Consider the following 27,478-nt stretch of genomic DNA (forward strand, 5'->3'; position numbering starts at 1 on the left):
TTTTTTTTTGTAATCATTGTGAGATTTGTTCACAAAGCAAGCTCAACACCTACTTTTACGAGGCAGTGAAACATATGAGGGCAGGTATGCCAGGGCAGACCCAAAGGCATACCACTTCCTACCAAGAAGCCCTGCCTTTCAGCTTGTGCCTTCTGCTGCAAATCTTAGGCAACTCACGGAAGTAATATGCCAGGATTACCTTCTCCGATGCACAAACTCACAGGTCTTCACACTCCAGCAAGTACTGTTTTTTTTCCATKACAGGATGTGCAGAAGCACTCGTATTTCAGCCTAGGTATTAGCCACTGTCCATGAACTAGACTTTACCTCCCTGGGGAAGGGTAGTCCAGGCTCACAGCTGCTGTGTGCTTCTCAGACTGCTCTACATGGCACCTTTCACTTTTCTCAGACAGCATGATACCCTCTGGTCAGGTGAGTATGTGATTTTTACTGCTCCTGCTTATGTCAGTCCCACAGCAGTGCAGGGAGAGTGGCTACCTATACTCTGCTTAGAGGGGACAGGGCTGCACCTTCCTTGAGCAAAGGCACAGAAGAGATGTGGTGGCTTCCCCGAGTCCTCACTGACCAGGCAAATCTGTAGCTGGACTTTTGTCTCTACTCTTCTGAGTAGTGACAAAGGATATGATTTAAGCCATTTGGCACATAAGGACCTATCTGAATTACAACCAAATGACATCTTTATTTTGTAGAATGACTTTGATTACTGAAGATGACTATATGGAGATTTTTTAAAAAAAAAATACACATGGAACTTCTGCCAACTACAATATACGAACTGCATGACTAAGCCAATTCTTCTCCTTTGAAAGACAGGCACCAATAAAATGGAACATAGTAGATCTCTTTTCACTTCATTTTGACRGGAAAGGTTATTTCTAAAATCTGTGTAGGGGAGGACTAATATTAAATAATTTGCAGAAAATTAACAATAGGACTGACTCAAAAACTTGTTTCCAAATTCTTCCAAAGGTCAGAATTACTTCAATTCAATCCTTTTGACTTTCACTTGTTCTAGAAATGTCAGCCATGAAATTGGTTCTGGATCAGAATGCCCATATTGGACACATTTTGTACTTTCAAAGTTCCACTTTAGAAGGAAGACTGAAGTTTTGCCATGTATACAAAAATACCATTTTGAGGGTAATTGTAGAATGGGATATTGTCACAGAATAAATATTTTTACTATATAAAAACAAAGGAAAAGCCAAAATAAACATAGGAAGAAAGTGGATAAAGCATTTTTATAGAGAATATGTTAATGATCTATAATAGTGATTTGATTGGTTGCGCTTAAAGAAGCATAGTGTATAATGTATACCAAAACAGTAAAACACTTGCTCATATTCTACAAAGTCTTAGTTAACTATGTATAAAGCATGAGGACTGTTGCTGCTGGGCTTTTGCGCTGAAGGGAATCGATCCTGTGGATTTAAGTACTTTGAAAAGTGGTGTTTAGATCTAGTGTCTTCAGGACTGATTGTTACATTCTGAATGCTAAGGACAAATACTCTATTTCAGCTAACTTGCAGAAAGCCTATTTGTGAAAGAACTCTTTAAGTTTATGAGACAAAAATATAAAGTCTTTCATCAGTATTGCAAAGTAAGTACAACATCATGAACATACTTGCATACATGTTGAGTCTTTTTTGTTTTTTTGTTAAGCACAATTTACCTGTCTGCCCCAGGTTCCATCTAATACTTTCAAAATAGCTGCTTGTTTAACTTTTCTGAAACTATTTTTTTTTAATGGCTAAAAAATTAACTGTTTCATCAAACTACACCCTGATCAGTAAAATAAAAACTTTTTGCATGCATATTTCTTATAGTTATACCCACTCAAGGTCTTGCAAAGAACATTAACTCYAAAGGTATGGTACATGACTGTAATTAACACTCGTTACCTGTTAAGTTTCACAGTCAAAGAAGTATTCCCTTATGTGAGAGCCTGGGAAAAAAATGTGACCATATGGAGAAAACATCCTGCTCTATAGAAAGGGGTATATCTAGTAAAGGGCACCTGACACAACTGGAATGCAAGCTTGGATGCTTCCAATATTTCACATACTGTATAATCACCTGGAAATTAGTTTTAGCAACAATCCTACTTGCCTACAAAATCAGATACTTGATTCATATTTCAGAGGTAGATCCTGAAAGTATAGCCCCATTAATTGCTCTAAGTTTCTCAGGAAGAAAATCAGCTGTTGGAATTTAAGAAAGAAGATCACAAAAGCTTCAGGTTTCTTGGCTAGAAATGCTTCCTGTCAAGTTGCCTGCTTAGATTTTYTTTACGGTGGCATTAACAGCTTGTCAGTTTTAACTCAAACCATGTCTTATCTAGCTCTAAGCTGAATCCTTTCTAGTTGCTGGAGCTAGTTAATAACTGAAAACAATGTTTTGAAGCAGTCCCATTAATCTGAAAAATCAATTTATTATTTCTACTACAGTGCCTGCTAGTTACAACCTAGGTCACTCTTGCCACACTGTGATAATTTGCCAAAACTTGTCACATCTATTTATGTGAAATAAATTGGTCACCCATTTATTTTGCTATCCTCCTGGTTCTTCAATATCATCTTTCAGTCCAATAGGCTATTTAAATTCCTACTCTTATTTAAAATGAACATCTCTTCCAATTTCATCCAAGCAATACCTGCAAACTACTAAAATCTTCCAGTGTGCTGTCAGATGGCTTCCCCCTCTAATTGCTGATTGAAAAATGAACCCTCAGTCCATGGCCTATTTATGGTGCTCCTAAAAATTCTTCCATGTTTAAAAAAATATTGCTCATACTTCCCCTAGAAGAATATTTTCCCACACTTGTCAGAGCAGTCTGCTGTACAGATTGATTTTGTTCTTAAAATAAAAATACGGCACCTGCTTTATTGAGATAGAGAACAGACTTAGCTGCATTTTGTACTTTTGTAGAGCTGGTCTCTARGTGGGCTCATAGGTTTGTTCATGGACAGGGAAGGACAATCTTCAAGGCATCCAGAAATAACCTTGCAAGGTCATCTCAATATAGATAAGCATCTGGATACTTAGGCATGTACCAATAGGAAATAAAGCATCTCCTTTGTGGGAAAAACCATGCGTGTCTCCACTGCATACAACTCCTATTTGATGTTTCTTGAAGGGGTGAACAGTGTTTAGAACAGACTAGTGGAGGGGTCTGCTACCCAGTAACACGTCTTMTAGTCCTTACCTAAAAAAAAAGCCCATGAGCGTATGTTTAAACATTTAGCTGTGCAAGTGGCCCTATCCCATCTTGAAGTTTAAGGAGGCTACTCTTGAGCTTAAGTGCTTTCCTGGACTGGAGCCTTGCAGAGCAAAGAGAATGTCTGTTTTGGCTCTACCTTGCATAAGGAAAGTTGATTTGTTCTTCTCTAACATAGTGTTAAAACTTGCTGCCACCATCACCTTCCCCCACTACCTGAGTCTCACCAGAGGTCTTGTCTCCTTCTCCCCAGAAGTGTTAAGCCTCCTACTGTCATTCCAGGGTCTGGGACTCAGATCGCCCAGCTCTGCCTCTGGCATTTCGGGATGCAGAATTCCAGCTGCTCATGAAGTGGTGGTGAAAATGTTTTCACTGTTTAAAAGCAAGAGCTGCTCTACTCAAAGTGCTGGAAAACCTTTGCTTGAATGAATAACTTGATCTCCCTTTACTGTCTGTAAGCTGCAGGACCCTAAAGCTCCCTCTTAGAAGTTACTCCATTTATGAAAGTGAGATGTGCCGTACAGGTGAACATGGCTATACTTCCCTCATTTTGCCCACAAAATAAAGAGAATTTCAGTTAACTTTCCAGAATCTCAGTAAACTTAAATGAAGAAGGCAGTTTGCTTCCCAGAGATAATCAGTTATGCCTGAGATGTGAGACATCTTTGTGCATACACAAACATCCTTTATACAAGCGATTCCTGTATGCTGAAAACATTAAAAAACATGTAACCGTTTCACAGCTACCTAAAGAGGCCATAATTCATATAGYCCACTGTTGTTTCATATCTGAGCCATACTGATCAACAAACAGTAAATATTTCCAGTGGTATGACTGCACTTGTTTTGTTCTGTTTTCTTATTTGTTTAGATTAGATAATACTGACAAAACGTAACAGTCTACTTGCTATGAAAGCACATTTTTTAGTACTTTATTTCACATATTCTGATATTCAACAATCACCACCACCATCAGAACTCATATAGTTCCACTAGAACTTCCAGTACTGCATCCCCAGTATCAACATGCTCCTTAGTATCAGCTACTGCAAAAATCAGGATCTGTGACAGTTACTGTAATTCAGCATTTGCTGCAATTGTAACATCTTTCGAATACATAAAAATTATTACTTGTTTATTATGCCATTAGTCTGTTTGCTAAAAATTGCCATAGTGAAGTACATGGTTTAAACACACAGTCTAAGTTTCCAAAACAATAACATACCCTGAAAGACAGACTTTTTCAATCATTGCTGCTGCTACTGTCAGATGCCAGCTCTTTCTTTTATTTTTTTTCTTTTAAAAGGAACAAAGTATAAATACAGTGTAATGATAAACACATGCCCATACCTGGATAAGGAATCTTTCCATATGTAACAATTTCATATAGGAGAATCCCAAATGACCACACATCAGATTTAATAGTGAAGGATCCATAGTTAATTGCCTCTGGTGCTGTCCATTTAATGGGAAACTTTGCACCTAAGAAACCATACATTCTCAATCAGTCAAAGGCTAATTTAAACACCATATCAAGCCACTAAAAGCTCTTCAGTGACTTGTCCATGACATCCCCAGATTAGCAAAGATATTAGCAATTCCTTCTGTTCAAGAGTTATCAAAAGAGATGTGCTACAAGATGCATGTTACTATACTGTATGCCCAGTATTAAAGGTGCAAATAAAACACTGAAAGTTGCATATCTTGACTCTCAGTTATTGTGAATTTTTGCCAAAATTATACTAACCATCTATTTTCCCCTCTGCCCAATAGTCAGGGAACAATGCAGCATGTCCCATCAGCTGGAACTTTGCAAGATTTTCTTCATAATGAGAAAAGTTAGTTAAAAAAAAATCAATCTAGCTTCAACATACACTTTAATTCTTGTATCACATTCTGTTATTTCTGAACAGTCATAGAAGCAAAAGGAGTTTTAAGCTATATCTCAAAATATTATCTTTCTACATAACTGATTCCAGAAAATCCCCTATAAATACAAACTCCTGCTAGTTAAATAAGAAAAGTTCAAACAGCCTTCCCTGAGGAACATTACTTTAGCTCTTTAGGCAACGAAGAGCAATACAAACAGGTTCTCTCCATGCCCTTTTTAGCCTCCTATGTCAGTCTGGCACAAAATAATCAGCTAAACTCGGAAACATTACTGAATACTTCAAGAAAGGCATTTTGTGTCTAGCTCAGCATAAAGAATTTATAACATGAAAAGTTTATTTAATCAATACAAAATAGACAAAAAAAACCTCACAAGTATGTTTTTTTTTGCCTTTAAAAACTGCTTAATCATGGCCTTTCCTCTACACTCCTATTGAATTACTACTACCTAGTGACTTCTGAATAGCTCATCTTCCTTTAATCTCAACTGTGGTGCATTGTTCTCTTTCTTCCACCTACCTCTGTTTTTCTACTATCATTCAACATGACCAGAGTTTCCATCCAGACCGTGTGAAAATATTAGGTAGTCTTTAATTTGAAAAGAGGAAAGTAAGCCAAATGTGCTCAGAAAAACTTTAGGGAGTTACCCTCATATAATCCATGCACAGAAGCAAAACTAAAAAGTTTTAGTATTTGTTTGCTTATTCTATTAAAAATATGTTGGCATTAAAACGCTGCCTTTAGGAAATTACTATGGCATCTTCTATCCTTTGTATCCAAATAATTTTTAGATAGAGCCTCACTGCCTTCCAGAGACTTGATGAGACAAAAAATAAAAATACATACCTTCTCTTGCTGTGTATTCATTATCTTCAATGACTCTGGCTAGTCCGAAATCAGCTATTTTGCACATCAACAAATCTGAAACCAGAACATTAGCTGCTCTCAAATCTCGGTGGATATAATTTTTTCTTTCTATGTATGCCATCCCTTCTGCAATCTGTAACGAAAGAAACACTGGTTTTGGTATTTTGATATGATATAGTGATATCAACAGTTATGAACACTGTTCTTCCAACATATCTGAAAAACCCAATTCTACTAAGATTTTTCCTACTCCAAAATGTTAACAGGTTTATTGTCCAAGTAATAAAAGAATGAATGGAACCAATATATATAGCAAGCTACAGATGTTTCTCTAAGGACTGATTAAGCAACAGTGCAGATAGAGAAGAGGTAAAAAAAAAAAAAAGAAAACCAAAACCTCCCAAACAACAAAACTTTCTAATTACCTAGTACAAGCTTGGACAATCACGAAACAATTACTAAGGTCAAATAACTTTGTGTTGCCAAATAACATTTGGCAAGAGCCCAGCATTTGAGTACTATCACAAGTAAAATTAATTTTCATTTAAGCAACCAAAATTAATTTCCAAACCAAATCAAAGTCCTCAAAAATATGCACTAATGATGATTTTTTCAGTATTTGTCCATACTACACTTTTTTTTTTTTTGAAAAAGAAAAAGAAAATGAAACAACAGGATCCAACTTAGAGTGATAAAATTCCCATGTAGTTAATATTCTGTCCAAAACTTTGATAAGAGCTAGGAAAATATAGGCATAGTGGTTATATGCAGTCAATCTTTCTCTTCCTTGTGAGATTCTGCAGATAGATCATTCCTGAGCAAGTCTAATCTGTGCTTACAGAAGTTATTTCAGAATTTCTGTAGATGATATATTTATTTATGTCATCCACATCGTATAGGGAATGCAATAATCTCTCAGATTTGTTAATGCTAAACTAGCAAAATATAAGGGTCCTTTTCCAGTACTAATCCCTCGCATACTCATAAATCAGCTGTTTCCTCTCCATCTCAGAAGACAAACACACAGATACCTTTTCAGTGACAGAGTTCCACATTTCAACTATGCTGTGAAGCAGACACGAGTACCTGATCAAACTTTAAGAAAACACTACTTCTGCTTATCCACTTAAAAAAAGTCCCCAAGGGATTCAACAAATACACACACGAGCACTTACAACACCAAACCCACATTGTCTTTGTTCCTCTTTTTCAGTTTAGGCAATGGAAAAATACAACCACGTTCCCCAAACTCCTTCCACTGCAACCCTTCTCTTACAAACCAATATATTGCCACTTCTTCAACATACAGCTTTACATTTCAATATATAGCACACAGAGGTTCTCATATTACAGGAAAAAGAACCTCTGTGATAAAGAGGAGAATGAAGAACATCTGCATTGTGTATTTTCTAGAAATAAGTAAAATACATTTGTGTAATGAAGGACATAAGGGGGAACTTCTTCCCTGTGGGAGTGACGGAGCACTGGACCAGGTTGCCCAGAGAGGTTGTGGAGTCTCCTTCTCTGGAGATCTTCAAGGTCCGCCTGGATGCAGCCCTGTCTAACATGCTCTGGGTGACCCTGCTGAGCAGGGGGGTTGGACTAGATGATCTCCAGAGGTCCCTTCCAACCTTACCGATTCTATGATTCTATGAAGCAGGTACTACTGAATAGTTGCCATAGAGCCTTGCTAGAGACTTAAAGGATACTCACAAGCTGAAAAAGCAGTGCTTAATTCTCAGCTTTCCTTGCCTCTCTCCCTCCCCACATGTGGTTACTTGAGTTTGGGGAGGAAAGAGAAGTGAAAGCAAAGATTTTGCTCGAAGATCAAAGCTGTAATTGGACTGTCTAGCTTGGCAGATACAGTTAAAATGCAAACAAGTTCACTAATGTCATTTAAAATACATCAACAATTGTGAAGGAACTAGCTTTCCTCCTACTTCCCTGTACGTATTTAACATGTGAGCTAACTGCTGGCTGGTGAACGAGGAACCACTTGATGAAAGAGAAGTTTGTGATGGTGATTTTTATTTTCCAAGCCCTAACAACAAACACCATTGGAAAGACCAAGTTTTATTTCCTCCCATTTGTGCCAGACCCACTGAAGTCACTACCTGAATATTAGTCACAAATTAAGAATGCGGTATCAAAAAACCTATTATGTTTTCAGCAAATACAGATTACACTTCCGTGAAATTCCAGGAAAATGGTTTTGAGCATATTGAATTGCACAGAAAATCAAAGAAGCCATGTACGTACAAACATTTGGGCACRAAAACAATTTCCAAGCAGGAAAAGAATAATGGTCAAGCAATTTTGAATGGGAAAAGGAGGGGAAAACACAGCAAATGAACAACTTAAGCCCTTTTTTTGGTCACAAGCAAAGATTTAACATGAGTGTTTGATTTTTTTTTAATCAAAGAAACAGTGCCAGAACACATGTGTTAACTCTTTATAGTAATTAGTGAGATTTCATTGACAAATGGTATGTTCAGCACATAAAAAAAAAATCAAGTGAACAAAAGTAAAATATGAAAGCACTCTTTCCCTATCCTTTAAGGGTCATTTGCACCTATCAAGACTTTTCAGCTAYATGTAACTACTAGTCAGGAGAAGAATAAGAAGGTTGATCTGGGTTTGTGATTTTTTTTTTTATAGCCCTTAAGGGAGGATTCTGCCTACACTGAACAACTGTTACTACCAAAATGAGATCAGTTTCCTCTTCCCCTTTACTGAACTACTGACACGCTTCAAAACTACCTAAATTAATTTGTTTTAAAACAAACAAACAACAAATCTCTAGATACTAGAACGATGTACACAGTATAAAAATGATGAGTAACTCTCTTGGAAGAAATAAGACATAAGACATTTCTCCATAAGATAGCCTCTATCCTGCAAAGTTTCATCTAAAAATCACATAGTAAGTCAATCAAAGCTGAAGTTCTGCATTCAGTCTGCATTCAATCTGCTGATTTGTTGTGTGATTTTCAGCTAGCAGTGCTGTTTTCCTCTCTGTTTCAGTTCTTTCTATCCGTAAAACAGGGTGATAGTTCTCGTTAACTTTCCAGAACACTTATGTGTCATCTCAAAATGAATATAAAGATCTTTAAAAACGCTGAAAGAAAAGGGTAGCAAAAGCATGGTATAAACGATGTTGCTTGACCAAGCATTTCATACTTTCTGACCAGTTYTTTGTACTTTCTGAGGGAGTTTGTAAAAAGTGGCAAAAGCAGCAGAGGACTTTTAAGTAGGCAGGGGAGAATCTAATAAACCAGTGTATCAGGAGAGGACACTCAACTTTCACAGAAAGGCTGTACCTCCTGAAAATGAAGAGCACTTTGTCACACCTCCTCAGTGAAATGTCATAGCTGAAGTTAGACAGCATAAAGGGATGAACAGCTATGTTCTTTTTTTTCCCTCCTTCTTTCTTTCAAAAGATGACACTCTTTTCCCCCTTTCCTCCCCGAATTGGAGAACTTCTGGATTCCTCAGTTGCTCAGTTTTTCATCCCACAACGATATCTTTTATTTCTACTGCCTTGCCAAGGTTTGTGACCCTCTTTTGTAAGAGTTATTTCAAACAAGACATGTTTTCAACATAGTTTACAAAGCTGTTTATTAAGTCAGAGAGAGAGTTATGGTAACATCTGTAACATAATCCACTTGTATATTTCCAAGCTATATGTAAAAAATGTGGTATACTGAGGAGCCCAGACTGATTTGTTTAGGCTAAACAGGATATATTGTTTTTATATCATGTTGCAAAAGAAAACTGAGCAAGAGGGATCATGAACCAAAGTGGAATGAAAATGAAATGGAATGAAAAAATGGCAAGATAATATGACAGAATTTCAGGAAAGCAAATTTCAAACAACCTAGAGGACTGACATATACAGCCTCATGGGAAACAAGTCTCAGGAACTACTACACCTTCAAATAAACAGTAATTACAAGTGTAGGTGCAAACCATAGAAACTGAAATAAAGTGTCTGAAGAGAACAGTTCGGCTAAATCTTATATGGTCAGAAACTCCAGCAAATGGTAATGTCAAATTACAAAGTACAAAATAATATCTCAGCTATGACAAAAATCAGAATGGCTCAGCCACAAAAAGTGCTACAGTTAGTAAGTATAGTCATGGAAACATTCCAGAGATGCATTAGTAACTAGACCAAGATCAAGGAAAATATTCACATTAAATAGAGGAAGAAAGCTGCATACAAGTGGTGCAGAGAACTTTTTAATGCCTGCTTTTGCTTCAGCCTTCCTTGAAAAGGCCAAGGGTGCCCGCACGGCTAACATGAATAACAAAGACAAAGAACACAGGATGGAAAAGGGATGGAACAATTTTCAACAATTCTGTTGAATAAGAGTGATTTATGAGACACTGAAAACTGTATATAAAACCAAACTCTCACATGTTCACTTGCACGTAGCCAAGTAAAATGGGGAAAATGTAATAGATGAATCAGTATTCAAAGTTGAGCTTAGCTTTTATGTGGTTATAAATGAAGTCCGTTCTGGGAAAAAACAAAGGGTGTGACCTATGATTTGTGAAATATTGAGAAACACTGTGGTAAAAATACCCTCAATCCTTTCCAGGTGTATTTTAGCTATGATTTTAAACCAAAATCTCATAGAAATGATTACTTTGAGATGGTTTAGGTATACTTTTAAATAACTCTCTTTGTGTTAATAAATGTGGCTTTTTTGTCTTTTCAAGATCCATACTTTAAAGCTACAGGTGAAACTGCACAGACTAGAAGCCAGGGATCTGTGCATAAAAGCAGCTTCAAAATTCCCTCTGCGTTGCTGTTACTTTCGATACAACATGCAGTGCTGGAATCATACTGCTAGCTCACCCATCATACTGCTGTTCAAAAGATSTGAAGTTGCTTCTGAAGGATCAGCACTGAATAGGACATCCTGGTCACATACCTTTTTCTCTGCTAGCCTGGCAGGAGAGGGTGGCCTGAGAGCTGTTCTACACTGGGAATGGGCTCAGGCTCATAGCTCTGAGAGACACTCCTGCTAAAACATGTAAAACAGCCTAAAAGCCAGATTACATGGGAAATCAGCGAGAAGCAGTTACAGCGGGGCAGAGCATCTTACTGATGAAGTTTAAGCACAGGAAATAAGGTGATATATTCTGAGGTTCATGCTGCTTTAAATTTTGTAATTTTCAGTTCTTAGAAGAGAGTGTCTCTAAGAGCAAGTTCGGAAAGGCTTGAAGCAAACACGTTATGCTATTGAACTGGATAGGACTGTCTTTTAGTCTAGGATTAACCAAAATCAGATTCATTTAAATAATGTTCAGACACCTAATAAAATAAAATATGCTTCTAGATCACAGTTTTTTTAAAAAGGAAAAGATTATACTTTCGCATGACTAAGAAATTTGCCTATGAAAATCTGAAGGCACCTTGTACCTGGAAATTAAAAACCATTGATGAACAACCATATTTTCAGGTCATCTTCAGGCGATACATTAATGTAACATTAATTTTCAGGTTGCAGGAGTTACTGAAACATAGGTATATTATAAAAAATAAAAAATCTTGGAAAAGAAATAGGATGAGATAGCAGTGGAAATCTCTCAATGCCAAATAAGAGTTACARTGTATTCTGGTTTAAGATTCTCTCCCCTTAGAAAAGGGGGGAAAGGGAGGGATTAAAACACTGCAACAAAAATGTACAATAATATTATTATTATTCTAAGGGCATTGTAGTCTTAAAAGGAAATAATAGGGGGATAAGAATTACGAAGTTGCAGATTGTAGAAGAACTAAAGTAAGTATCAGCATTGCATGAAAGAGACTGTTTTTGTGATAAAGCTTGGACCAGTTTGAAAAGTAGAACTTGAGTATATTCAGTAACTATTCACATAATTTTCTAAACATAGATGCTCAATGCACAGTGGCTAACATATTTGCCTAGGATGAATCCATGAAATAGTCAGTGTTTATAAATGCAACAGGTTCATGGAATTTGCACCATACACTTTTAGCTGACTTCATAAATCAGAAGCAAGTAAGATTCCAAGAACTGTGAAGCTTTTCAGATAAATTAAATCAGACCTTGGGCAGGGCAAAAAAATACCCACTAACAACCGAAGTTTGTTAGTCACTCTAGAGATAAAATAGTTAGGCTATTATTTGCAAGACTGCTCARTTAGGAAGATGCCAGATTTTATGGATAAAGTGATGAAATTGGCCCAACATTTCAACACATAACTGGGAACTGTTAACTAATAAAACTTTTGTCTTTCCTCAGTCCTGTGGCTGAGCTGACAAAGTACCAGAAAGTAGAACTGCCTCTAAATTGTGCCAGGTAATGACTGTCAGACTATGGAAGTTACAAGATCAGCCGATGAAATTGCTGTACTGCTAAACTGCCCAAACACTGGTAATGCAGGCAGTCAGTACAGGGAAATGGGCTCAGATTTTGGTCTATCCACATTTCCGATTCTGCTGAATTATGCAGGATTTGCCGTAGTTGTTTCCTATTGTAGCAAGCAGTATTTGCTGAAGGTAAGTTTGTAAAACCGTGATTCTTTAAAACACTTTAATTTCAGAGACTTCTAGCAGTTATCTCTAGAGGTCAAAATTCCCTTTGCCAGGGCACAGCTGATACTAGGTTTTCCCAACCCCCACTCATAGACACCATTAAATACAGAAGAGAAACTTCATGTCTTTCAGAGGGCAGATTATTTTAGAAAATGAGCTGGACCACCTTCTTAGGAAGCATTTTCTTGGCATGCTTTCTACAAACCTAACTTCATAAATTGTGAATGCTAGCACAAAGGAAAAATACTTGGAGTCTAGAGCTGTATGTTAAAGTAGGCTCTGGATTTTCAAGTGTAACTAAGTAAACATTCAGCTATTACTGCTAAATTGGCAATCAGTGAGTTTAAAGGCTAAGCTAACAAAACAGTTAAACCAATATAGTACAGTAGAAGTATATTTGATTACTTGATTGAAAAATATTAGCTTTTTACAAAATGTTTGTTTCATCTGAGGAAGAAATCTTTTTTTTTTTTTTTTNCTTCAAAATCAGAACATTTTCTCCTTTGTAAACAGGTAAGATTTCTTTCAAGATTGTTCAAGGCAAAGGCTTTATGAATTCAGTGATTATAGTACTAATTAACTTGTCTTAAATCATTCTTCTAACACAATTTAAGAAATTGGCTTCAGCAGAGAGTTCAAGTTTAAGGGCCACTACATTCATCAGCTGTTAGTTGCACAGACCACATCCTCCCCCCTTCTCCCATTCGCAACCCTTCCTTCTCTGACAAGGCCATTGTAAGGTGACAAAGGCCATTCCCTCTGGATAAAAAGACAACCTATTATGTGGAACCACTTCCTGTTCATTTTCCTCCTGCCATATCACAAGTCCTTTGCTAATGTGTTGTTCTGCAATAGGTAGTGTCCTTTCAGAAACTTTTTCACAGGCAAGCCAGCTATGCAGTGTGGTTGTGAACAGGTCCATCTAATGCAATATCACAGGAGATGTACAAAAGCTAAAAAAGATAATCCTCAGCTACCGTTTGTTGCATTTTCAGTCTTCCTGAGAAGCTGGGTTAGGCTAGTAAAATGCATTATCAGAATAGTGTGAATTAGACAGTCATGCAGAATTCAAATCCAYGTCTACCAAGCAAAATATATGCCTGATTTCATTTAAGTAGTTCACCATGGAGTTTCCCTCCATGTCTCTTTTTAAGTCTTCTGAGACAGAGCTTTCAAATTTATTTCCTCTTAGGCTAAATAGGGAGGTTAGCACTAATACTGTAAGGATATATGCCATCCATTTACAAAAAACAGCTATGTACTAAAAATACTAAACACATTTTATGTCCTCCTTCATTTAGCATAGTTGTTGTTATTGAAGAGCAYGATCCACAAGTGTACAATGAAATCATCATTACCTTAGCCACATACCAACAAAGTTTGAAAATATGTGTGTTTGACCCTAAAGAAGAGTGAATTAAATGTTCACAAACTGTCAGGGTTAGAAAAGAATGATGTAATGTCTTTGTTGTTGTTATTCCACTCTGATTATTGTTGTCTTTAGTGCATAAGAGGGAGCAAACTCTCTGGTCTCATAACCATATGCAGCCTGTAAGACTATTCCATACAGTACTGCTATTACTGAATGATATTGAGGGCTCTTTAAAAACGTACTTGAAAAAACCTATGAAGTCCTTTCCATAAAGGAGATTTCTGTATCTCTACTCCAAAGTTTTGTTTGGTCTGTAGTTAGAAATCCTCAAACAGGGTTTCATGAACATCCTTTAAAGATGACTGCAGCTGAATGCAYGGCTTGCTCTCAGGAACTTCTCTTAATAGCCAGTCTACATCTTACGTAAGAGAGAGACTTCTCATACTACCTACCCTGCATAAAGTCCTGGCCTCTGAGGCTGAGTGCAGGAATAGGCTCTCAGAGAGGTTACTGTCAGATCAGRGTGACCAGTCATCTCCATTTCAAATGACTCAACCCTTCAAAGATTTGTAAACGAGGATCGCTGACCTCTGTGACCTTGGAAATGATTCTCCTGAGCTGTAAACAGTTGTTTTCCTGACTCTTCCTCTCTAGTTCTTTAACCTTTCCAAGCCTTGAATTTCTAAAACCAATTCTCAATTTTAAACAATACAACATCCCTGAACTTCAGTAAAGCCACTTGTGTTTTCCTCTTCGCATCCTGGATCTCTTACTGTATCGCTATTCAGATGTTGTTCTTTCTCATTAATTTTATGCACTATTTTCAAAGCTACGTAAATTTTGTGGGGGTCTTTTCTGCCCATTGTTGTTCACATCTGCAAATGAAGACTTAGGACCAAAAGTTTTCTACACCTACAAAACATTTATCCCCACTAAATTCTCAAGGATAAGTTATCCAGACAGTTCAGGAAACTTAGTAAACCTGTAGCTACATTGAAACAACAATTACAGCAAAACCAGTTTGAGAGTTGAATCTGTGTCTCCATTTTCTAAACACAGTTCTTCAAGTTAATGATTTCACCAAGGGCAATAACTTCAACTTCCACACACCTGATAACCTGAACAGTACCTATATAAAGCATGTGAGTACTATTAAAACTAGAACAGCGATTGAAATAGTCATACTGATCATCTATATAACAATATATAACATATAACAATGACATACAACATCATATATATTTACATAACAATAGTTATATTGAGTGGTTATATGACAACGTTATATTGAATGTTTTGGCATAAGTGATCTATGATTTATTATGTCATTTAATATCTTTTTTGTCTTTCCTCATGAATCATAACAAATTAATACAACAGTTTATAACAGTCTGTAGAAGTCTTATCAAAAGAACAAAAAGATTGGTGAACCAATATCCTACCAAAAATGCCTTCGTTATATATTAGTAGCATGAATCACAACTTGCAAGCTCTATTTCCTATATGCCTCCATAGATGATGACTGCTGCTGGTCACTGTCAGAGGCAGAATACTGGGCTATAGTCTCCTTTGATGACTTACAATGTCACTCATGATGAGACAGCTCTTACATAAAGAGACCTATAAGCCTAATATACAACCTTTTCCAGCAAGYCTATGATACTATGATATAGTATAACTGGCATACTTTGCAATCATCATCATGATTCATAAATCAGATACTAGTAACCTGAAACATCATTTGGATAGATTTAGATTTATTTTAGAGTTTCTTTGAAATTAACAATATTCTGTTGAAGTCAGCAGAAAGGTTTGATGAATTGTCCTAACTTAAGAATTAAAAATGACACATTTATCAACACTGTTTCAATGATTCTCAGAAACCTTCTCTGCAGAGTTTTTACTTATACTTTTAGCTAAAAGTAAAAACAGCCTTTCCATTAAGAAAAGTGACTGTACCACTGTCATCCAAGCAGATCATTGGCAATATCTAAGAGGGAGGTCTGACTTTGCATACTCCCTTTGAAGCATCTTTTCTCTATTCTCTCCTTTCAATAACCTTATTTACTCTGACCAAAACATATTTGAAAATAAATTATTTGTTAATGCCATGAATTTTATGATAAAGTTGCCCAGCATGAATTTCATCCCGAGAGATAAACAAAATCCCTTAATTTTGAACACAATTCTTAATATTTACCTGGGCTGAGAAGTCAATTAGTTTCGGAAGCATCAATTTACTTCCTTCATCACTCTTCAGAAAATCCAGCAAACTCCCTGTTACAAAAGAGAAAGAGTAAGTCAGCATACCTTATTACTGAAATAAAGTTCACACGTCTCACAATTATCTGGATCATAAAATTTTAACAGTGAAAGGTTTTGACGTATTTTCAAGTTGGCTATAATAAGCTGTAGATTCTTTACATACTCTAATAATAGCAATATCCAGGTCAGCATATCAAGTGTCTAAGTTCTGCAACTTTCCAGGATGTAAAAATCCTCGCCAGGTCATGCCTTAGCTCAATGGTGTTGAAGTTGATAATTACCTTGTTCTATGGACTATCAGGAAAGCTGTCTAGGATAATCACACATAATAATCCTTTCCAAGTCATAAAGAATAAGCTGCTGTTGTTTATAAAGTCATCAGCAGAACTGTTTGACAATGGAACAAAATAAAAATACCATTACCCAAGATAGTATGAAGAGGAAGTCTCATTTATTTTGTGTAGTGCTGCTCTATAAAGGTTGTGCTTCTCTAGGGGTGCAGCAATCCTTGCAGGAGCACTCATTATACAGGTGAGTATCAACTGAACGGCTACATAAAGAGATTTCTAAGATTTGCTTTAATTAGTAAGCGTCTTGTTACAGCACCAGACACAAAAGTTAGGTATGGAACCTGAAAGTAACTAGAGCTATTTTGGGGGTTATAGTTGCATCTGAAACATTTCCAAAATGATACATTCAAAGAAGCCTATAAAAATAGTTTAGTTAACAAATGCAATAATGAATCATAAAATTAAATCTTCGACGCACCTCTAAGATAGGTGCTTCTTCTAGTGACATGAGAATATACAAAAGAATAATGCTAAAATCTGAAATACTCTTTTCTTTGTTCATTTCTTTTTGAAATAAAGAGGATTGATTCATGAGAAGCAAAAGAGTTGTTTAAAACATTGTTTATGGTTCCTGTGTTGGTCTCACCTTTTGCCATGAATTCTGTTATAATATAAATAGGTTCTTCTTTGGTCACTACAGCATAAAGCCTAACTAGCTTGTCATGCTGAAGTGTTTTCATGAGGTTGGCTTCCTCCAGAAAGGCTTGCACAGACATAGTTCCAGGCTTCAGAGTCTTCACAGCCACTTTTGTACTATTATGATAGTAGCCTAAAACAAAGAAGTATATTCAGCGCACTTGAAGTCATTCTGCACAGCACAGCACCCTGGGTAGTAAGAATCCATAAAAGAGGTAAGGGTAGATTTCACTAACAGTTAAGATCCTGAAAGCAAGCACCCAGATGTAGCASAAACTCTTCTGTTTTGCGACCGATACATCAATGCACTCAACAATAACCCATTTTCTATTTTTATAAATCATTTACTTGAAAAACATAAATCAGGAAAGCAAATTGCCACACTTAATATTAAGTTTTACTTTATAAAAACCCATAAGAGATTATTCAAACAGTTGAGAGATGTTTTAATGAATGGTCACACAAATTGTCTCAGAATCTAACAGATTCCATGGATTGCTTGCAAGAGCATGCAAAAAATCTGTAGATACCATGACTATAATTATTTTGTGCATACCGGTCATATGCTAACAATCCTTTCTGCAGTGTTCTCTACTCAAAATGGAACCTTATGGTAAAGTGGGACCAAATAAACATTCTCAATAACAACAAAGATGTTCTGCCAGGACAAAAAGCCTGCAGTGTTCAAAGGAAGACTTAAAACATGATAATTTCTTATCCCATAGCCCATGCCAAGAGTGGAAGAGATTGCAGCCATTTCATTCTCTGTTTATTAGACATTATAATATTTTAATTATATAAAATATAGCTACCATAGAAAAGCAATGAACTATCTTGTGATCAAAATATTAAACATCTTAAAAAATAGGAAGCATTGATCTTAAAGTTTATCTTGCAAACCCTTTTAAGTTAAAAAAAAAGGGATTAAAAAAAAAAGATGAGACACATACAAATATAACTCCTTCCAAACATTTCAGATTTACAGAATGTTTTGATAGTGTAAAATGTCAGCCTTTTGTGCCCTACTATATGCTTTTCAACATTGCTGAAACATTCGCAGAAGACGTAAAGCTTCCGTGACTCAGTGCAATTGCTGCATTTCCGTACTCAGCAACAATCTGGACAGTATTACCACAATGTATGTACATCTAAATTAAAGTCCACAATTTCCTAATACTGTTTTTCATCTTACTGTAGGCAATTTATGGCAAAACAAGGAACTTATCTCTGATTCCTAAATGATTTCTCTAACCTTTGGATCTTCTATCATCTTTTTTAAAAAAGGGTGTTTAGCTGAATAAAACCAACATATCTGTCACAAAATATGCATCTTCATGGATTACTTGATTTTTTTTTTCCCCAGGCAAAGTAAGGTCAACTAAGTATAACAAAGATATGCTCCCAGATGACCGGGTAGTAAGAATTGACAACTTCAGGTCAAATTCTGCCATTGAAGGCACAGACATACAGTTTCTACCTATCAAAAACAAATGTTAAATACATCTCTTTGTGATTAAAAAGGAGGAAGCTCATTTTTACAGTTTCTGTTGTTCCATCTCATACCCTGAAACGGAGCACTAATTCTACTCTCAATTTTGTCCAATTCTCTATTGAGATTATTAATAATTAATAATATTCAAATTACATTACATATTTATACTTCAACATAATATAATTTATAATATAATAATATTAATAAAAATATTATTTCTGTGAACCAACTGTAACTAACACACTTAACATTAGTGAGTGTAAAATACTGTTTCACAGTTCAAGAGATCCATCAGACTGGGATTCTACTTACAAAAAGTTTACATTACTAACAAAACTCACTGATACTGACTTCTGCAGGAAAACAKTCTATTCCTGACCCTCTGGTGGTAACATACAGAGCAAATTAGCTGATGAGAAGACTAGAGATGTTTGATCTTGATCTCTCTTACATTCACTTATTTCATCATTTACTGGGGGGGGGGGGGACACTAAAGAAGGGTGGTCGTTAACTATATATATTYACAAGCACCTGCAGTGGCATCTGTAAAAAATGGATCCTTGACAGTTTGACAAAACTGGAATTCTTCCCCTCTTCTGCTCACCCAGAATAAGTAAAACAGCTGTTAACTTGATTTGGGCTGTGAACCGCATCAGAATCGAATGCTCACAGAGCATGAGTTCCTACCTCTTCAGCTACGCAGATGTCGCCTAGCTGTTAGTGGTAGAAAGCTCTGATGATTGGTGCATCAGAGCTGGCAGAGTAAGAATGAAAGTATACGTGAAGGGCGGGATTATATTAGGATGCCACACTAGACAGACCTGGAGAAGGAAGCGTCTTTTTAGTATGTGTTTGTACCACACCAGCGTATCAGTGTCATATTCCTCATATTAGGTCATTTATTACCATAAAAACCTCTATGCAGGTTTCCATATAAWTTAGCTGCTTTGCAGGCACACTATAACTGTGCAGGCATTTGGAGACTGCAGCCTTTGTGCAGGCAGAGGGAAAACGTCAGGGCACCTCAGCAAATGACAGGAAATGGAATATTCAATTCATACCATCGAAGAATTCCTCTGGTGCACAAGCTGCTGTGGGAGTGTGTGCTTACAGCAGTGAACCGCACCATGTCATTTCTATCTCAGACAGTAATTGCAGCTCTGGACCCTTCTCCAATGTCGCCCTCAGTTGAAGTGAACCTGAGTCTAGGTCTAAGCACTTGTGTCACATTATTCCTTGACATAAGATACAAACAAATGCATGTTCAGTTTGCCACCCAAACATGAATTCAAAAAGATAGATAAGTAAAGAAATTCTTGTTCACAGCTAAAACATCTGAAAAAAAATATGTTCTTTGCAACTAACATTCAGCCCATTTATGCACTGTAAAATACACTCCTGGTTCATTTTAGATGCCTTTTATTTTAATAACAGTATTTTTAAAGTATGATTTACTCTGCTTTTTCTTACAGCTGCATAAGAAAAGATAAGCCAAGAATGTATATTACTTACAGGTATTCTAATTTGGGCTGTACTAAATGAGAGAATCTTTTATACCTGAGATGCAAGCAAAAGTGGCTCATTAATAAAATACATCATAATGGCTCCACTTGGGTTGTTAACTTTTCTCTTAGCCCTGCTTGAGAAYTCTATTCATGGATTATTAATGCCACAGAGCATTACGGTTCACATCATATCAGTGCATGCTACGAACAAAAATGCATAAAACATAGACCCTTCTCTTGCAGTGCTGTTTTGGTCCATCACATCAGTAAAGAAGCTGCCCAAATGCACTAATCTCAATAGTCTGAAAACCTTCTAGACTTCTATACTATGGCGGGAAGCGTTAAAAACTAAATATGATGCAAATAATGACATGAAAGTCTGGGGAATCTGATCAACTCTTAAGCAGACCGCCATGTTCTCCACATGTTAAAACACAATCCTCCGAAGCGTTTAATGTTTCACCTTTCTGAGGTTTTTTATTTATTTATGATGGTTTGGCAGTGTAATGTCTTGGACAGCAAGTTGCCACCAGATTCTTGCGTGGGTTTCATCAGGCTAAGCTGCTATATGAATTTGTAACAGGCAATAAAGACAATAATGGTAAGATTGAGTCCACCAAAAGTCTTTCTGACCAGATCTTTAGGACTGATGATGAATGGTTTTGTGAACAAGCCTACAAAATACAGCTTCTTCCTCYCTCCCTGACAAAGTTATGCTGGGAACATCTTGGTTGAGCTACATAGCAACATTTAGAAGCCAGATAATGTCTCAGGTCATTACAACTGCAGGAGATACGGTGTCTCCTAGACACTAGCTGAGGAAGTGATGGAGGAATAGCAGCTTTTCTGCTTCCTGTTGCATGTCAGCACACCACTCTTCCTTCACCAGCTACAGCCATCACTCATTTCAACAGCAGAGGAACACAACTGTAACCACCTCTCTGCATCCAAGACATTAAGTGTGAAGGCAGAAAGCATAGGTCACATGTTTCTAACTGCTTCCATGGGTGAGCAGTGCACAAAATGTGGACACCATTCTGTCATGCTCTTTTGTTCTACCATGCCAGCACAACTGCTGCCCAAACACACACGGACTATTGAGCAGCCTAAAAACAGAAAGTCTTTATAAATTGTATAAAATTACACATAGCTGTACTTAAAAAAAAATAATAAAATAAAAACACGGTGCTTGCAGTGGCATGCAGAACTGGGAAACTGATAAGCCTTTATGGCAAGTTTTCTCTGTGTAAAAGAAACTTTTCAGAGTTGAAAGTGATTCACCTTTCTGCTTCATAAATAACCAGGATTCTTTGCACAGGCTCACAAGTAGGAAACCCTTCACCTCACAGGGACATTCAGAAGGAGCACAATAGAATGCCTGGTCGGGTGGGAGGCGAAGGTTTATTCCTAAGGTTTTTTCAGTTCTTCCAAAACATAAGTTAACTTCCTTCAAAACCCAAAAGTAAACACACAGGAGGAAGATGTTGGCTTGGAAGCCCAAAGGATACTTACGGCTGAACTAAAAAGAAAAGACTAAAACGGAGTGCCGGCAAATCTTCACATTGCAGTAACAGCATTACCTTTGACTCCCTACCCACATTCCCTCTGAAACCACAGTCCTAGSTATCCTTTACGAAGCTGAAAATTCTTTGGTAATTAAGCCACAGGATTAAGTTAATATCCAGTTCACACTACTGTGTTAATGAATAATTTTGTTCTAGATTAAGTAAGTTATCAGGAAACTATAAAAAATAGCTTAGAGGAATAAGCAGTACACTACATAACTCCTGATACCTCTAGTTGGTCAGTATCACAATAGTATTTGTTGATACCGTGAGCTGCAGAGATGACCTAATAGGTATTTTACAGCTCCAGCTTCTTTGGTTCTAAAATTCACAATGCTTCTGATTAGAAAGGATTTGTGCCATGCAAATCAGCTTCTCTTGCTTCAGAAAGCAGAGAGAAGAGGAAATACGGTGATCAGTTTCACAGTACAGTAATTTCTCTCACAGTGTAGCAATTCAGATACAAGAGTTAAGCCCAATTTAGACACTAAAAAAGAAAGAAAAAAAAGAAAAAAGATACAAACAAGAGGAAACATCTTGAACCAGAAACACCCTTTTTAAGTTTTACGCCTTTGTGTCTACGTGTGTGCAGAAGTAGCCACTTCCCAAAATGGTCTGCATTTTCAGACAAGTGATAACATTCTGCCATAAAGCCTTTCACTGCATTTCAGTGTCAGGTGAATTTTTGTTGCCCTGGTTTATTAGGCAGAAGAACTGCACAATGGCTGATACTTGTCTTCACTAGAATGTAAAATGCCTCTCATGTATATCGTAGCTAGAGGTTTTCTTAACTCTTTCTATGAAGGCAGATGAAAGGCCAAAATTGGCTATATTATAGAGATACGTTGCTTGCATTTTAATGTGATTTATATCAAAAGATTATACTTACGGTTGCAATACAGCTTTCTGATTGACACTGTAATCATGTGTCAGATTTGTCACTCAAATAGCATCACTCTGTGCTTCACTTTTCTAAACAGAAGCATCTCTTCAAAACAATGAAGTTCCAAGCAACATGTGCTCTGAGGACCCACGAGAGTGTAAATGTCTAAAGAGAACACTTTCCAGCTTTGTATCTTCTACTGAGCTTGGGGATACACTAGTCATGCAGAAATGTCCTGCCTATAGAATTTTGATAAATAATAAACTATTTGAAACAATTTTATCACTATTTAAATAAAAACTCCAGAAAGAAGATTCAGAGAAGGGTTAAGAGAATGATTTGGACTGAAAAAAAATCATAATGAAGGCACTTTGTTATGAGAGAAGTTATAGTTTATCTCAAGTAAGTCAAACCAGATGGTAACTGCTAACATGTATGCAAGTAATGAATAATACAGAGAACATATAATATGGAACCCAAAAGAATTCTCAGCTCCMTGAACAGGCAGCATTTCAAAAGCAAGAGAAGTAAATGCTTTTTGCAGAACATATGATTAGACAGTGGCAACAGTCCATTGCCACAGAGAGTCTGTGAGGCTAAGAATGGCAAGGCTATTTACGATTATAATAATTAACGCTAGCATTTTTGCAGGGTATGTATTAAAATTTACTTCTTGTAGGTCTTTTGATACTTTCATTATTAGAGACCTGCATTATAAACCAAAGCGGATTAATCTGCAATCTTATTACTACATAAATCACCTACTTTCCAGGTAGCGAGCTGGCAGGCTATGATCTTGGATTAAATGTTTCCTTTTTTCACCCAATATGGCAGTTCCATGCACTATTCCAAGTCTTTTCTTTATCAAGAGACATAAAAACCGTACCTATTGATCACTAAAAGACATAGTTTCTTTTTATTTCAAGTTCTTTACCACTGTTTCTTTGAAACAAAGTTCCAAGATGCCCACTGATTTTGAGAATCAGGAGTCAGTTCAGCCTCTCAAAATCTGTTGTATTTGACCCTATAAATTGCAGTACTTACTTATAAGGGGCTACCACTAGAATTTTGCTATAAAAAAMTACCAAAGGATATGTTCATTCCTTTGTCAGATGTCTTCCCCCTTACAAATTCTCTTTCTTACTATTCTTGCACATGAGAGTGGATGTTCTGGGTCTGACTGTCCTGTTTTTAGAAGCATATTGGACCAGGCTTAGCTTCAGTTTATTCTGAATGATTCTGAGATGGCACTGCTTTCAGCAGATTTAAGTATTATTTTCAGAGAACTAAACTTACCCATCCAGACTTCTCCAAACTGACCGGCTCCAAGTTTCTTCACTAATTTAATTGATTCTCGTGGAATTTCCCATGCATCTTTATCCCATGGTTTTTGAGGCTTAGGACTAATACAAGCTTTTTCCAACTTTCTGCATAAGCCATCTGCTTGCTCTGTTTTTCAAAAGAAAAGCAAAACACAAAATCCATCATGCTTCTCTGCCTCAGACATCTCGAAACAAAGAACACTTAATTGCAGATATGCACCAATCAGCTCAAAATCAATTTTTTCATTGGGTGCTCTGATGGACATTAAAAATTTCTATTGTTTTCACATAACTTTAAATCCTTCTCTCATGAAATCTGGTATTCAGAGCTCAAAGACTGATTTAAAAGAGAAGTATGACATGCATCTGATGTAAAAAAGGTTCATGCAATGATCAGATTATTATTTTTTTTTTTAGTACCATTACTGCCAAACAAATAAAACACAAGATCTCATTACTGACAGTATGTTGATGAAGATGCAACTTGGGGTTAGGCTTGGAACCTGTATTATGAATTTGTTATTAACTTCTTTTAGTATGGTTTCAGACATACGGGCACACACAATCATGCAAGCGTAAGTAGGTCACAATTAATTTTTCAGTCATTGAACAGCTGTAACTTAAATACAAATGTAAAATAACTCTCAGGTTTTCAAGCGGTGCCAAAGAACTACCATAGATGTTAAAATTCAGAGAAATGTCATGGCTAGGTCCTCATCATGGCTTAAAAAAAACCAAACAACCAGACAAAAACTCTGTCTTACTAAAAGTGTCTTACAGTCTCCATATTTTCAGTTACAAGATAAAAAAATAAATACATATTTTGACTCTATTCACCAGGAAGTTGTATAYAACGAAAAGTCACTTTTGTAGCTAAGAAGTAGCTGGAAACCTTCCCCTCCCCCCCCCTTTTTTTTGTAATATTGTTACCATTCTATGCAATACAATATTGCTTTCTTTGAAGTCAACTGTTTTTTACTTCTTTCAAAAAGCCATTCACAAAAAAAAAATACAACTAAATATAAATATAATTTTACAAGAAAATAAAAATGCTTCCACATTCATCACCAAATACAAGAAGACATTTATAAGTCTACATAAATAATAAACATTACCTGTTATCATGAGTACAGGTTTACTATCAAATAGAGAATTTATTTATTTATTTACAGTGTAGTCAATTCTCTTCCCTCACTAGTTTCACATCAACATAGCTTTGATGAGACCTTTTATAAAGCTATTCTTTATTTTACAATGATATACAACACATCATAATCAGCCCTAGTGCTGCTTTCTAACATGGTTACTTCGGTTTTAACCAATTTCGCTSTATCTTTGATAACATCCATGTTTGGGTTACTTGGAAAAAAAAAAAAAGTTAAAAAGATCTGAAACAAAACAAGAAAGCATTTATTTTCCTTCACACAAAAAAAGGCTGTATTCTATTAGGTAGTTTACTAACTGAATTAACTTACTTTGATAATGTTTGATCATATCATTGATGTTGGGAAAAGTTATTCTTGGAGAGATATAAAATCCTCCATTGTCTAGACTCCTAATTTTGTAGTGCTTAATAACATCACCATTTTGTGGATCATAGTCTCGTATGGACAGAGAATAGCTGCCTGTAAACAAAGAAGGAATGATCATTAACAGATTATAAGTGTTTAGTGTCAAAACAAAAAGGATTTTTTCTGGATAACAAAATTTTCTTTTTAGTTTTTTATTTTTACTCTGCTATTTTCTCAGAAAGTATTTTGCAATCAACACAAGGAAGTTAACCAACAGCTGGTTCTGAACTGATCCCCAAAATGCTTATAGTCAAGACTTTCATTTTCAATCTTTTTCAATACATTTGAGTTCCATGAACCAGATGGTCCCATGACTAATGTCCACTTCTGCAAAAAGACCCACTGACGTGAGTGGGAAAGCAACTTCACAGTTATCACACTAGTCAGATACAAGCTAAAATTCAAAGATATGCACATCAGAAAAACATCACACTGAATGTCCTCAGCACCCTAACAAAAGAATAGTTTGGAGATGGCTTGGGGTATAYAGAAGGAAAAGAAGATCTGCTGGTGCCAGGGACCCTAACCTCAGCAGAGATTTAAGAATAGGCAGCAAAATGTGTCTTAAACTAAAGAGTTCTTCATTTCTCCCRCTCGTACTATTCTTGTCTGTTTTCTAAGGACAAGAAACCACTTCAGCCCCTTCTTTCTTCCCACTCACAGATCCAGTGGCAGAAAGGGATAGAAACAAATATTTTGGTGGTGCTTTGCCCTACTCCCAAGCAGGCTATATTGAATTTTTTTTTCAGGGTATAGCAATATGGGCCCATTACAGAGAGCTACCTAATCAAGAGTCTGCAGTATTAGGGCCAGGAAAAATTATGCCCATGGAGAGAATAGTCATATGATCAAGATACTGGAAGAGAATCCTCTTGCATTCTATTGAAAACTTCAGCTGAAGAGTCTGGTGCTTTTATTAAACATTTTAGTACAAACAGCTATCTTTGTAGTAGAAATCCTTATCAGAAAGGTTTTWTTTWWWAAAAAAAATCAAACTGCAGTGCAGAAGTGTAAATTTTCACCCTGTAGTAAACATATTTTACAACTTGTAATGACAGATATAGGTTCCATAATGAAATACTTTATAAAAAGCAGCACCTTCTATTCACAACTAAAAAAAGTCCTTTATTATAGGAATCACAGGTGTTTGGATGGAAAAAGACTTCCTCATTCACTACCCACTACCACTTGTCAGTGTAATGGGTCATATTTTTTTTGTTTCTACCTCTGCTTTAAGCGTTAAGCTGTAACTCTCTTCTCTGATTCCCTGGTGATTTGCCCACCCATCTCGCTGCTATGTAACTGCAGTAAATTCAAACAACAGAACACACTGGGATAACTCCATATCCAATGTCACTTGATGCAATTTTGTGAAGATAGATTGTATCTTTTCAAATCTACTATCAGTCCCAAAGTAATCAATTGCCTACCTTTTAATGTTTCACTTTCTCTGATGAGGAATGCTCCAGGACCATTTCCAGGAGCCAGGAGTTGCCTTTCAGCATCTTTTCGGGTTATATCTTTGAAGAACCATCTGAAAAGTGTTTCAAAGATTAGAATTTTTTCCCTCATCCCCAGAGGATACAACACTATAAAAAAAGACAATTGCCAACGTTTAGAGTGTAGAAGAACCTACTCTTCAGTTTCCAAAGTGTTTACTTTTGCTACATAGTTGCTGGGAATGAAGCCTTCTTTTCTTGTTGTGAGAGATTTTGCTCTCCACCATTCTCCTAGCCTGAAAAACAAAAACAACAATAATATTCAAAGTGTGTGAAGGAAAATAATGAAATATTATTCAGCCGCTGCTGTGCCAAAGGCTYTGTCTGGGCTGGGGAGGAAAATTTTTCTCTGAACTAAAGCCCCCACAGAAGCTGTTGGCTATTTCAGATCAATGTTTCGTCATTCTTACCAAAGGCAACTGTCAAGCCCTACCAGCAACTAGGCATACATCTGT

At 36.4% G+C, this 27,478-nt stretch overlaps 1 protein-coding gene across 2 annotated transcripts in view; it reads right to left on the reverse strand.

The window, feature by feature from the left end:
* The window catches only part of LYN (LYN proto-oncogene, Src family tyrosine kinase), a 51,853-nt gene that overhangs the window by 2,406 nt on the left and 21,969 nt on the right, over positions 1-27,478 (reverse strand). For both annotated transcript variants that reach the window (XM_085313580.1, XM_085313579.1), the window contains exons 5-12: positions 27,161-27,259; positions 26,955-27,058; positions 25,429-25,578; positions 23,928-24,080; positions 17,137-17,319; positions 16,136-16,212; positions 5,975-6,128; positions 4,589-4,720 (exon numbers count right to left, since the gene is read on the reverse strand). In XM_085313580.1, coding sequence (XP_085169706.1) covers positions 4,589-4,720; positions 5,975-6,128; positions 16,136-16,212; positions 17,137-17,319; positions 23,928-24,080; positions 25,429-25,578; positions 26,955-27,058; positions 27,161-27,259 — 1,052 coding nt within the window. The remainder of the gene's footprint in view (positions 1-4,588; positions 4,721-5,974; positions 6,129-16,135; positions 16,213-17,136; positions 17,320-23,927; positions 24,081-25,428; positions 25,579-26,954; positions 27,059-27,160; positions 27,260-27,478) is intronic.

Source organism: Rhea americana, unplaced genomic scaffold (assembly GCF_003343005.1).
Source record: "Rhea americana isolate MKP2758 unplaced genomic scaffold, rheAme1 scaffold_39, whole genome shotgun sequence".
In the NCBI taxonomy this organism is placed as follows: domain Eukaryota; kingdom Metazoa; phylum Chordata; class Aves; order Rheiformes; family Rheidae; genus Rhea; species Rhea americana.